The 14,756-nt window shown below is 38.9% G+C and overlaps 1 protein-coding gene across 17 annotated transcripts in view; it reads left to right on the forward strand.

Annotated features, from left to right (window-relative positions):
• Positions 1-14,756, forward strand: part of tspoap1 (TSPO associated protein 1) — a 78,042-nt gene that overhangs the window by 35,690 nt on the left and 27,596 nt on the right. For all 17 annotated transcript variants that reach the window (XM_012920803.4, XM_076888955.1, XM_076888957.1 and 14 more), the window contains 5 exons: positions 1,060-1,167; positions 1,414-1,542; positions 4,075-4,251; positions 5,086-5,268; positions 11,185-11,349. In XM_012920803.4, the coding sequence (XP_012776257.2) occupies positions 1,060-1,167; positions 1,414-1,542; positions 4,075-4,251; positions 5,086-5,268; positions 11,185-11,349 (762 nt within the window). The remainder of the gene's footprint in view (positions 1-1,059; positions 1,168-1,413; positions 1,543-4,074; positions 4,252-5,085; positions 5,269-11,184; positions 11,350-14,756) is intronic.

A 14,756-nucleotide genomic window follows, 5' to 3' on the forward strand; every position in this document is an offset into this window, starting at 1 on the left:
CTTATTTCCTGTGAAAGCTTTTTTCGTCTTTTTGCACAGAGCCAGTTCATCACGCTGGCGTCTCCAACATCTCACCATTGATTCGTTTATACCAAGGGTACGTGCAGCAGCTCTATTTCCCTTGCTGAGTGCCAAATCGACTGCCTTTAATTTGAAAACTGCATCATATGCATTTCTTTTGTTTGCCATACTGAGGGTTTGTGAATGAAAGCTTCCTTTGCTCCTGTAATACCCCTCTTGCTCTTGCTAATCAAGTTTATCTTTCGCGCTACGGACGGACATGTGACCAGCATACCACTCTTGTACTCTTGTGTGTCTGATCACATGCCCTTCCGCCAGGCAACGTAGTGCCGTACAACAGCGGAACAACCAAAACAAATCCTCTTACGATATCACAAAAATCATGGACGATCCATAGAAAAGACGCACCTGACTAAAAGCCGCAGGGTTCAAAGCTTGTGCAAAAAGTAGCGGCTTATAGCCCAAAACATAAAAATTCAGAGTTAGCAAAAATCTCTGTAACAAAGATGAGCTTAGCACTAAAGTGGCTTTGGGTCATTAGGAGGGACAGCTAAAATCAAAAATTGCTTAAGAGAGTTAAAGTATCAGTTAATTTGTGTATTTGTTTTTTTTAATGGGCATTTCAAGGAAGAAGCTAAGTTGTTATATGAGAATGTGACGGGTGGAAAAGGTTGTAGGCTATCTCAAGATTTTTGTCTTCTTCTTCATGATGCAGTGTTGCAGAATAGGAGACAGCACTTCTTCTTCCGAGTTGGTCTATTATAATAGGTGATCAGTGCCTGTTCTGGACTGAATGAGTTGGTCTAATGAAAAGCCTTTTCAGTGAGATGTCATCTGTCAGTCACCATTAGACAGTGCTGTGTAAACAGTGGCTGACAGCAGAGGAGGTTTTCTGCATGTTAGATATAAAACATGGATTAAGCCAGAATGAAAACCAATCCCTTATTTTCACATTTTAACTGAAGGAGACAAAACAAACAGCTGTGCAGTAGATGGTAAACTCTGCATCTGTTTTTGGTGTCATTTTGTTTTTTCCAGAATGGTACTGACTATGGGTTCCTGGTGCGTCAGAATTCTGAACTTCTGCGAGCCCTGGATGAGCTGGAGAAGACTTGTGCCACACTAAGGGAGGAGAATGGTCTGCTGGTAAGACTAAAAATATAACAGAGGGCGTGTAGACTTGAGTGAAGGTTTTGTAAGAAAGTAGGCCAGGTGCACAGACGGTGAACAAAAAGATCTAACTCCCTTTGCTTCTTTTCTTCAGTCATTTTATGCAGGTGTTTGAGTTCCAACTTGCAGATTTGAATCATTATTAAGCCTTTCTGAATAACTGCGTGATTTATTTTTTTGCCGCTGCTGTGTTAGCATTTGCTGCATCCCTTTTTTGTTTAGCGGAAGAGCAGTGCCCCAGAGACTGAGGAGAAGGTCAGGCGGCTGAGGAGAAAGAACACAGAGCTGGCTGTTCTTGCAAAGAGGTTGGAAGAGAGGGCTCGGAAACTGCAGGAGGCCAACCTCAAAGTGGTATGCAGCACATATAAAATAGCTCAAACATTCCCACAGCGAACTGAGTCGCCCAACAGTGTGGCTGCAGTGACTCTGAACCAATGGTACATGTACACGGTTTTTATATAGTGCATTTCTACTCTACCTGAGAACACATACGACATGCCTCATTCACCAATTCATACAAGCACTTTTTCTTAAGTGCTTAAGTGTTTTCTATCTAACATTCACACACTCACACGAGTAAATTGAGATTTAGTATTTTGCCCAAGGCATGCAGATTGGAGCAGCCAGAGATCAAACCACCATACTTCTGATTAGTAGACCTGCTGTACCTGCTGTACTACCACACACATGTAGCAAGTGACTCCTTATCAGTCCAAATCACATTGTCATAATGCCTGATAACAAGATAGAAACAGAGTCACAGAGCATGTGAATAAAAGGGTACAAAAAAAAAATTCTCAACACAAGAAAACATGACAAAATGAATTAACACCTCACACACTATTTATTAAATATGTAAAAATTTGAGTTGTGCAGTGTGTGATCTTCTTTTCTTACATGAATAAAAGCAGCCTTGTACACCAAATATTGTAATGCATAGAAATGAGATACAAAAGAAAACGTTTTCAAACAAAGAAGTTCCATAAGATGTAATATACACTTTTATTAAAGAGATCTAGCAAAAGACTGCAGAAACTAAACACAGTTGTCAAATACTAAATCCTTCTGGCCATGCATTGTTATTGCTAATGAGACAGCTCATGAATACTGTAAATCTGAGAACTGCACTGTCCAATGGACTTCCTCTTTTTCTTCACGATGCAGTGTTTGCAGGATAAGAGACAGCACTTCTTCTGCTAAGTAATCCTATTATATTATATTATATTCCTATTGTAATAGGTGATCAGTGCCTGTTGTGGACTGTATGAGTTGGTCTAATGAAAAGCCTTTTTAGTGAGCTGTCATCAGATAGTAGCTGCACTGTCAGATGGACAAGTACTGGTTGTTAGTTAGATATCATCTATACCAGTGGTCCCCAACCTTTTTTGCACCATGGACTGGTTTATGTCCGACAATATTTTCATGGACCGGCCTTTAAGATAAGATAAGATAAGATAAGAAAACCTTTAATAGTCCCACAGGTAGGAAATAGGGGAAATATACAGCATCAGAAAAATGTATATCTGTATGCCCTTTGCTTCCTTATGATATACAGCAGTAGCTTTAGATGCCTGTTCTCTGTTTAGTGATTTTTTAACATAACAGACATTAGACACTGAAACCATCTTATACATAGTCATCATTGGCACCTACACTGTTTATTCAGTACTGTTTTATAGTTAGAAAATTTCACTTATGATTAAAAAGCACTATGTTTGATAAGCAACATATGGATAATCCATAAAACTGGTTACAGAGATTATACAAATCCACTATTTTTACAATTAAAAATACTAAAATTCACAGATCTGGTTCATTTTCTCACTGCGCAAATTATATATAACGCTATAAACAACCTACTTCCTGACAATATTCTAAAATTGTTTTCTAAAAGGGAACGGGGGATACAATTTGAGGGGGGGAATTAAATTTAAAACATCCCTGCATCCGTACAACACTAGCAAGTTTTTGCATCTCTGTGTGTGGAGTGAAGCTGTGGAATAGACTAAGTAAAGAACTGAAGCAAAGTCCCAGTATGACTCAGTTTAAAAAACGGTTCAAAAATATGGTTTTTGCAAAGTACAGGGAGGAGGTCGGGCTTTGATTGGGTGCTCTCACCCACTACTTTCACAATAGGGATGTATATATAAGTGTGTGTGTGGGTGCACAAGTATGTTTATTTAAGTATATATATCTGTAAATTTGTATATCTTTGATGTGTTACTGGGATTATTAAAAAAATCTTTTTTAACATGTTCAAACTAAAGATACAATACAATACAATCAAGGATCTTGGTATGAATTACAGATTATCAGTGAAGCTGCCATTCTAGTTGATGAATCTATTAAATTACATACCACACCATTATCCAGAGTTAGAGTTAGAATAGTCAGACAGCCCATGACATCAACGCCAGACATAATCATGATAGATCAGCTCATCTCAGTGCCAGTTCAAATCACTGGATAAGTCAGCTGATACTCTCTTATGCATCCACATGGCAGATCACATATAGGACATGCTCCCTGACTTTCTATGTATGTGCATCAAAGGGTGGGAGAGTTCCAGAGCAGAGCCATGCCGAAAGATATAAATCAGTTGTGGTAAAACTACACCAACAAAGACTGCACTGGAACTGATTGGCTTGGTGCTGTCCTTTGCTGGTCTTTGCCTATTGATTAATCAGTGAGCTACCAGTGCCAGTACTAATATTCCACAAGAGCATTCCTGCAGACCAGAATGAGACTTGGAAAGTTTAAAAGTATTCTGCTGAATCCAGTTCTTTTTACAACTGTTGATCCCCTTAGTTTCCACTCATATCTCATGTGTCTTCAGGACTGTATTCCAATGTTTCTGCTGATGAATATGTATTTTCTTTGCAGGTCAATTCCCCATCTTTGATGAGACCTGGGTCAGTTGAACAGTACAAGAGGGCATTTGCCCGTCAGCGAGCTCGGGACCTGGCCCAGCATGCCGATGTACTGCTCTCTAAAGACAAGGAAATTGCTGCCCTGCAGCAGGAATGCAGAGAGCTGGAGGCTCGGCTGGGTATCACTAAGGTATTTATAACTCATCTCCTGCTGAGTAAATTCATCCAGCCTAGATTGAAATGTGGGCACTAATTTGGCCTCAATTTCTCAGCTGAAAGCTAATTTAAAGTTTTAAGCAGTATTCCATCTACCAACCTCATTGTCACCACTGCCACAAGCCTGCTCTCTGCTGGACAGCATGGGTACTGCTCATCCTAACCTCCTCTTAAGCCCCTGTTGCAAAGGCTGCGTCACTGCTGATGTCTAGATAGATGACATTGCAGGAATAGGCTGTTCTTAATTACCAGTGACTTAAAAGCTTATTCTCTTGAGTGTGAACATCTGTTGGGTTTCATAATACTGGATGTTGCAGGGTTAGCTGTACATTGACATAATAAAAATGTGCTGACTCTTGTGTTTATCGGAAACTGTAGTGGAACATCCATATTCTTTTATTCTTTAATTTAATATTTAGTACCTGCAGGATGCAGTTTGAAAACAACACAAACAATAATGTGCTAAACTGAAACTGTTGTCTTGTGGCTGTGTTTAATGGATGTACACACACACACACACACACACACACACACACACATATATATATATATATATATATATATATATATATATATATATATATATATATATGTATATATATATATATATATATATATATATGTATATGTGTGTGTGTGTGTATATATATATATATATATATATATATGTATATGTGTGTGTGTGTGTATATATATATATATATATATATATATATATATATATATATATATATATATACACATATGTGTGTGTGTGTGTGTGTGTGTGTGTGTGTGTGTGTGTGTGTGTGTGTGTGTATGTATGCAGGGCTCCCCTATTCCATCTGGTAGAGGGGAATTTGAGAAGCTTTTTAGGGAGTCTCAGAAGGAGGTGCTGCGGCTGCAAAGGCAAGTGTCGGTCACATCATCCAGAAAGCAGCATGACCATATTCCTGACCACGATGCTGCAGAGAAGAGTGGGGAAAATGTGAAGGAGGAAGGGCGAAAGAAGGTAAAGTCATTTTCATCACACCAGAAACCATTCAGACTCTGCACTGACCCCTGTTGGTCTTAATCAGCTTTAAAAAGGCAAGTGAACTCTGTTTATGCACATTAAAAGTGAGATAAAATTAGCTATTACAAACAGGCCCCATCATGTAGTTAAATCTAGAAACATTTATGGTCTCAGAGTGTAGTTGGAATTATAGGAATGTAAAACATAACGCTGTGAGTCCCGAAACTCAGGGTTTGTTTATGTTGTCATGGATGTTTTCCAGTGTTATATAATGGCTTGTTGTTGGACTCTATACTAATCTGTCACAGGCCATAATGAGATGATTCCCTCTCTTGAACTTGGGCCTGATCAAAGACACAAAAGTCCTACACTCTGATCTTCTGTGCATTTAATGCTGTTTTCAGTTCTTAGAAACAGCTCTACTCCAGAGGAGGGATGCTCTGGATATTAGTCACTGGCTGGAAAGTATAAAAATACACATATCACCTAAATATAGGAAAAGGTTTCTTAATGCAGCATGTGGATTATTGTAATGGTAAAATTCATTCTTTATCGCTTAACATCTGTAACAGAGAAAAATGTCATTGCTCTGGTCAATTTTAGAGGTACAGTTGCATCCTATCCATGTCATTTAAATGCATACATCTAATAATGTTTCTTTATTTTTTGTAAAATTTTTCACTGCCTGTGGAGTGAAGTAAATTCTCTGCCTGTGGAGCTCAAATGAGAATGCCGATTGTGGTAATCTCTCATTTGTGGGACGCAAACACGCACTGCCAGTGGCACACGCACACCCAGAAAGGGGCCATGTTGTGTGAACTCTAATCCCCTCTAACAACAGAATGGTACAGTCCAGTAATCCGCTCGCTGTTGCTGTGGCAGCGGTGAGAGGGTTTTGGGTGGTAGGTAAGACTCCAGCCGCAGTAAAGACTTTTCTATCTCGCCCTGCTCTGGATAACTAGCAGGCCAAAGGAACCCTTGACGTTGCCACAGATCACACGAAAGGGGTAGGTCATCTTGTGAGTTTTGCTGTCTCTGGGACTTAGTAAGGTCTGTCTCTTGTAGTGCTTCTGGGCTAACTTCATATGTATGTGTGTGTGCTTGAAGCCGTGCAGGACTCAAAGTTGAGACTTGACACTGAAAATGAGTCAGTGTCATGACATATTGGGAGGGTGAGAGAACTGGCTCGAGGCAGCTGGTGTTTCATTTGCGTTAGATATTAAAATCAGCTGCTTATGCTGTTACATGCCCCATCTTACTATTCCGACTTGAGTTGTATCTAAAGGGATTTGTCTTTAAGGACTTATAGCTTTTATTTTTTGCTTTTTTTTTTTAAATATTAATTTCAGTAAATCCTGTCCTAAATCCCACCCTTGTCTATGATGGACTGCCACTTTCTTACAGTGCAGAAAGACGGAGCAAGCGTGAGGCCTAGTCAAGGGCAGCCTGTCAACCCAGTTTTGTAACAGTCATATTCACAGCTTCCAGATGTAGAATTTAGACAGACAGACTTAGTGACATGGTGCTGCAGCGTTTGATTGGTGGACATCGATATGTTCTGTATTAAAAAAGAAAATCAACGGCCAGGCCAATCCATTAAGGTGCTTTTAAAAGAAGTGATCCAGTTACCCGTTTCAGTAGTCGGCAGGGATTACACCAATGTGCTTATGGCATTCAGGGCCTGCTGAATGTGATCTGACCCTGCTTTAGTACGCATGGCCCCAGGGTGTACTTTAATATACATGGACCACATCAGTGTGAAGTGTCCATACCTCATCATGTGAGGCAGGGTGTGAGGAGAGGTGGGCTGTCTGAGCTAGGGCCTGGTCTGATACAAACACAAGAGGCAAACATGCTGTAGTCTCAGCATAAAACAGACGCTAGGTGCGCCTGCTTCCTTCATCAGGTCATTTATTGGTAAATGACTTACATGACTGTGTTTACACATCCTGTAGGATTTGAGTATTTACTTAACTAATTTAATTTTCGTTCTTGACTTTATTTAGGGACTCTTTTTTTATTTAAACAGTCATTACTTGATTCACCTCAGTTTGAATGTGCAGTTGGATAAGACAGTGTTTCTGATTTCTGCAGGGTCAGACAAACACTACCACTTGACAAGCGCTTGATCAGTTATACATCTATGTTGCATGTAAGCTTGGCCTTGAATGTATTAAAAATGGTAGATGGAATTCAAAATCTTTTTTTGACATTACTGATGAAAAGAGAAAGGATAAGGTTGCATTGTGCTTGATTAATGATACATTCAACCTCTCAGGCTCACTGCATAGCTATTTCCATGTGTTATCCAGAAGGATTCAACTTAAAAGTTTCTAAATAACTAAATTATCAAGCATCCAGTTGAAATCTGTAGATGACAGAGGTTGGAGTATTAGTCTAACTGATGTTCACAGCCTGTGGCTGTTAAAGAGAAGTAATTTAACCACTGTCTTGAAGTAACAAAAAACTCCTGACTTGGATCTGGATATTTTCTAATATCTTCTTTCTACAAATATGGAAGCTCCTTATTCTAAACTGAAGTTCAGTCCGCTTGGATTATTGATCTCATATTTAATTAGACTTTTCACAGAGAGTCGGACCCCTGAAATTGTAGACATTATCAAAGGATGATTTTACTAGAGCATATGACCATTTATGATCTGCTAGTCTGTGTTATATTGAGTTTGTTTTCCCAACTGGCTCAGATAAAAACAGAGAATGTGTAACATCAGCGTTTTATTGCGGATAGCTGATATGACTACTTGCAGCAGAGATAATGTGTGCTCACTAAATGTGGGACATAACTACCCAAAGTTTTTACTTTTCAAATTTAAATTGGGCAGATGCAAACCACTGCATCTTAAAATTGGACTAGTTTGTCACCCAGAAACTCCAAGCCATGTATTTGATATAATTTCTTGCAGATGTGTTAAAAAACCCTCTAGAGAGAAATTTCCTATAGGTAACTCACATCATGCCCTGATTTGATTTACTCTGTCTCTCAACGAAATATCCAGCCATAAATTTAAATAAATAAAAGTGGCTTAAGATAAGTAGCATTTCTTCGCTTAGGTGGTTGGATTGAAAAAACTGACGATTCTTTCCTTCACTTGTTTAAGTAAATACGATGCTCAGAGGGTTTTTTATTTTTGTTTTTTGTTGCAGGATTTACTTTTGATATTTTTTCAAACTAAATTCAGTGTTTCTCAGTTAAACAAGTGAGAATTCTCATGTATTTAATTGGAATAAAGGGCTAGAACACCTGTTATGTAATACTTACCAGGTATAATTAATACTGTTGCGTGGGTACCGCCTGCCTCTGACAAAGCATTTCATAATCATCATCATCATATGGGAAAAACCCCACAATAACACAGTAAAGAGAGCATTAATGTCTAGGGTTTGTCTCTAATTAAGTTATAGTTTTGCTGCTGTATATAGGCCAAGATGCAAAGACTCCCTGGGCTGAGTTGACCTATCCTCTTAATTGTCTGTATAATAGAGACCGAAACTCAACACCATATCTAAGCAAAATCTCTAAAACAAGAACAGCCTGTTAGGTCATAGTAAGTTTTGTTAGGTTAGTGTGTTGGCATATAAACCTTTGAAATGATTCATAATAGCCTAAGCTGTGCTCTAATGCTCTCTGTCAGTCTGACAGCCGCTTTATTCCCCACAACAGTGCATAAATGTGGCATTATGTAATATTCGCCTCTCTGTGCTCATTCGCCAAAACCATGTCAGAATTATATCACACATCGCATGAACTCTTATTATATTTGCTTTGAACCATCATCTCTTTAGATAAAGGCTTGCTCTTTTAGGGAGCTTGACCTGTATTTTAAAAATAATGTAAACCTCCTGATTTCTCACTGTAAACAACATTTTTTTCATGAAAACACCGCAAACACAGTCACTACTTTTGATAAAGTGTGTTGTTTAATAATGAAAGAGTAGAGTTCAGGTATGTAGCATGCAAGCACAAGTGGACTATTATGTTAAAAAAAAGTTGATAGAAGAGTTAGAGTGTACCTCACCCACCATGCTGTATGGCTGCCAGGTTGTAGCAGAAACTCCACACACTTATTAAGCCAACCCACTGAATGGGCGTGTACTCCTGCAAGCTAATTACAAATGACAAGAAGACTGACTAGTTTAATTATGTCAGACCAGTTACAAAGATGGGAATTTTGCCAGGATGATGGGATCATCTAGCCTGTCCTCACTTGAGAGGGTCATGATGGGATGTTAAATGACCACCAAAAGGAACAAGGCGAACAAAAAACAGCAGCGAGCCTATTTAAAGCCCTCTTTCCTGGGCACTTTTTTTGACCGGGGGCCAATGGATTTAGTGCCTCCTGCTGGCCTTTCGTCACCACTACTAACACCATCTGGCCTTGTATCCAACAGATAAACCAGGGGTGGCTTTGCTTAACTTCACAGGCATGCCACTGATTAGATTCTGTCACAATGACTTTTGAACCCCATAGTCTGTATCCACCGTGCAGCCTGAACGGCTTCTTTAAAAAAAAATAAAAGGTGGGGGAAACTAATAGTGTGGTGTCAGAATGCTATTTTCATGCTGCAGATGATGGTGTTGATGCTGTGAAATGAGTATCTTGATGTCTAGTATCCAGTAGAGAGAATCAGCTGCTTTATACAAAAAAGAGCTGTCTCCAGTTTAGAACACTTATTCCGTTACTGGCATGTTGTTTTTAGTGACAGCTTGTGTTTTCTAAAAATAATGTTGACTGCATACAGCTGCCAGAAGACAATACTTCTAGTCATTCAAGGCGAAGGTCCTATCATAATCTTGTCATAGTTCTTAGTGAAACTACAACAGGAACGCTTCTGTTCATGATGGACGAGTCTGGAGATCATTTGGTTTCAGTTTTAGCTCACTTTCTTTGTTATCGTATGCAGCGGTTGTGGGCAAGAGTCACCCTTATCTCATTTGAATAGTTTCTTAACATAATAAGGTCCAAGAGCATCTTCATCTTGTGAATATACTACCACATCATTCTTCTCTAGAGACAGCTGATGCAAACTTTGCACAAATCAAAAGCAAAAACACTTTTTTTCAAACAGAATCTTACACACACACACACACACACACACACATATATATATATATATATATATATATATATATATATATATATATATATATATATATATATATATATAAAGAGAGAGATATATATATGGTATAGATCTTACTGTTTTTTTGTGGCTGTAAATGTTTTTCATACAGCATATGAATTCCTGAAGTAGTCTGCTGATCCCCAGGTGAATCCTATCTTAAACTGGTGCGTCTAATGTCTATAGTAATAGTCTTCCAGTGTAAAAGCAAAGAGATTGTAAAGGAGAGATCCCTTTTGCTGCACGTGGCAGAGCGCCTTTGATCCTGTTATTGGGTCCTGGCCTTGGCTACACTAGCACAGTTCTCTAGGCATAAGTAGGTTTGCTCTAAAATTAGATACTGATTCCCAACTCTTAACCTTTAACCAGTGTTAGCCTGTCCCCCCCACCTGGATATTCATTAGAAGGATCATACAGTGTATGAGGATAAATATGTGACTGTTTCAGAAGTGTAACCTGCTGTGAAACAGTCCAGTCATTGCACGCAGCCTAATTAGATAGGACAGCCTTCCCGCTAGTGTGTTCTAGTCTTGTTGGAAGCCAGAGGGAATCCCCCTGGATTACTCATTGATTGTAGATGGAACACTGGGAAGGAGGCTTGTTAATAATCCCTGTTTCACAGTGGGGGATGCGAGTGTAAAGGTTACTTAACAGTTGACAGTTATACATTTGCTCCCCATTCTGTAGCTGTGTCAGAACTGTATTTTTTCTTCTTCTTTTTCTATTTTTTTACTTTTACATGTAAAGTGAATGATTCCTCCTGTCTCTCAGGTTGTAGGAGAGACCCCGTGTGTGGTATTAGATGAAGCTCCATCCAGGTCTGAGAGAGCTCCCGGAGAAGAGGAGTCGGGGCTGCGAGTGACGCCCATACTGGGCCTTAGCCCGCCCCCCTCCCATAAGGAGGAAAACACAGAGAAGCAGCATCTACAGTTTCTGGTAAGTGAAGAGGACTGTAGTTTTCATTTCCCTTTTCTCAGACCAATCATTACACTGTAAATTAAGGGACACTTTACTCCACCAGCAAGCCTTTTCTGTTGCAAATGTCAGTTTACTGTCTTAATGAAGATGGGAAATCTTAACAAAGCAGTTTGTATTTAATAACCTGCTAAATATTCATCATGTTCAAAGAGTTAGTAATACAGACTGTTATTAGATGTCACCTGAATGGCTTTCAAGTCATTCCCTGTCTCCAAAGTCATTCTTACACACCTCCCTTTGGCTAAATCTACATATTGAGTGTAATTATAGGGAGGGTTCTATGTTTGTATTTTTATTTGAAACTGAAGCAAGGATATCAGTGCTGTGACTGAGCTGACTTCCACTGAAGGAAAATTTACAGTCAGATTTGTTATGTAATGCTGGGATTATTTTGATCTTGTCCTTTGGAAAAGTAGCACATCACCCTTTCTGATGCTTCAAGTAGGATACAAAGCATAAATAGACCTTATTTCCTTCAGCTCTGCATTTTTTCTCAGAATAAAAAATGCAACATATTGGACAAAAAACATCAGATAAGTTACATGTGATATATCAGGAACAGCTGAAGGCAATTTCATTACCTTTGACACAAACATTTACTTTAATTCAACAATAAACTGATTATATTCTGTTGGTCAGTGGTCAAGATTTGCCTCACAAAACAAATCACATTTGGATGGAAACTGAATTGATGACACAAATCTTTTTTGTCCATTGATTAAATTCTTTTAAATTCATATATGTAAGTAAAGTGCAACTTGGCTATTCAGTTGAGTTCAGTTCACTCGTTTTCTCCACAGTGTTTTGTTTGACAAATAGCTGGTGAAGCCTTACCCCATACATAACTAGTTTCTTCATAAAGTGACTATTAGTCCAAGGAGGAAGTGGTATCTTGGCAGTGGAATATATCATAACAGCAGAGTAAACACTGAGATTGATCAGAAGGTGATCACCATGCAGGTAATATTTTTAGCTTTACTAGTGACAACAGTCAGATCACTGCTTTAGTCCAGACTGAAATATCTCGACAGATATGGAAAGGAGTGCTTTGGAATTTTCCATTGATATTGATCTTGTCCAGAGAATGAATTCCTTAGTTTGTTTTCATCTAGCTTCATCATTAAGTCATAATCTTAATTTGCTTAATGCTTTGATTTGTCACCAAATATCGCCAAAACAGATGGCAGTACTCTCAGGCTGAGCTGTTCTTTGTGTTTAGTGCAAATGTTAGCATGCTAGCACTAGCACTGTCATTGAGTGCATGTTGGCATGCTAATGTAGCACTGTCATAAGTGCACTACTGTGCATTAAGAAGAACACACAGGCCTGCTTGGATGGTAGCAGATTTTGTTTTAAAGAGAATTTAATCTTTAGCCTGCAGGCCTGTAGATCCTGTTTGACTATGAAGTATTTGCATACAATTAATAACACATTGGCCGTAGGTCCTCCTTAAATGCTGAATTTGCTTCATTATCATCATCATCATCTTCTGTGTCAATTACTGGTGCAGATATCTTTATTTGTTTAGAAGGTAAATACCTGGGCTGTAAGCTCTTTTACTCTCTGGTTTATGTTGTTTTTTTATGATTGGTTTTATTGTACTGACTTTGGTGGTGATGTATTGTATTGCTATTCAAGTGTGTGTGTGTGTGTGTGTGTGTTCACACACACACACACACACACACACACATATTTGTGGGGACGAACAGCCCTTATGGAGACCAAAATTCCAGTCCCCTCAAGTCTGAAGGCATTTTTGAGACTCAAAATGTGGTTTTAGTGACAGGGTTACAAGTGGGTTATGGTTATGGTAAGGGTAAGTGGCTAGGGAAAGCATTATGTCAATTAGATGTCCCCACAAGATATGATTACATGACATGTGTGATTGTTTGTTTTGTTTGTGGAGGTCACTTGTGCATGTGTCACGTGTTCACACAAGTGACAAACTTTACTTCACTTTACCTTTTAATATGTCAGTATACCAACATTCCTTAAGTGCTGCATGGATTGTTCTGCCATTCATCAGAGAACATTTTTAAACCTGCTATCTGCTACCTTTTTGAAAATATGTCATTGATAAGCTATTGGTTTAAAGTTGGGTAACATTCCTGTCCCTGTGATGGTTTTCACTCTTTTCTTCTTTGGGAAGCCTCGTGTGATTATCAGCCTGGACTATTCCTCCTCAGCCAGAAGACTGAGGATGACAAAGAGTCATCTTTGTCAGCCAACATTTGGCTATAACGTTTACATTCAGCTCAACTGTTATTGCACACTCATCTCAGAGTGTTAATGGCAGGACTGTGCATTCACTGTGTTTGTCCTGACTCGAACAATTTCATCTTAGTCTCAGCTGAACCAAGGAGGTGCTTCCAGGTTTCACCGGACTTCTTTTCGTGTTGTTTAGCAAAGTTTAAACATTGCAGTTGTGTGCCATAGAGCAAACAAGCCTTTCTTTTCTTGGAGACTGTCTTAGGAGGCTGATGTGACAGAAACTCAGATTTCATTGATAATTCCTCTTCCAAACTGTTCTGTGCCATTCAAGAAGACAAGGCCTTTGAAGATATTTTTTGTTTTTGAAGCCATTCAGACTTAGATGCCATCTGATGGTTGCAGGGCTGCAGTCGGCACCAGTAACAGCCTTAATTTGGGTCGAGGATTGTCCAGTGTCTTGACAGACAGGCAATTGGATCCTCTTGCTCAGTGCTGTTGAAATTTTTTGGGGTCTTCCACTTTACTTTTTTGTTCCATAACCCTCAGGATCATTTAAGAAATTCCAAATGACTGTCTTACTGCATCTCACCTCAGCAGCAATGGCGCGCTGCGAGAGACCCTACTTATACAGTTCAACAACCTGACCACGTTCAAAAAGGGAAAGGCTTTTTGAACGTGTGACTACCTGACGTGACTACCTGACAGAAAATGACAATGAATCCACATTTTTGCACAGATTAGGCATGTGGTCCTAACCCATATGGAAAAGAAATAGTAAAAACTTATATGATTTACTCATGAAAGTGGCCACTTTCTCATCACTTTCATATATTGTTTTAGTAAGTATCCAAAACATACAAGTTTCATTTATATAATTTTTCAAGGGATCTTGTGATGGACCGAGTTGAAAAACAGGAGTCCCAGGAATTATTAGAAAAATATAGTTTCCATTTATTTAACCCCCAAAAATTATATTCACAAGAGTAATAAATGTTGAGCTCATAAAAGAGGTCAAAGAAACAAAACTGAACTCCAGCAACAACTGCAAACTTAACAGACCAAATGACTGCTCAAACATACATAATTGACCTAAACATGAAATGACATACAAGGGTATATATAATGGCTGATCAGACCATTGTGACACATGAGGG

This window comes from Maylandia zebra, linkage group LG10 (assembly GCF_041146795.1).
Source record: "Maylandia zebra isolate NMK-2024a linkage group LG10, Mzebra_GT3a, whole genome shotgun sequence".
Taxonomy (NCBI): Eukaryota; Metazoa; Chordata; class Actinopteri; order Cichliformes; family Cichlidae; genus Maylandia; species Maylandia zebra.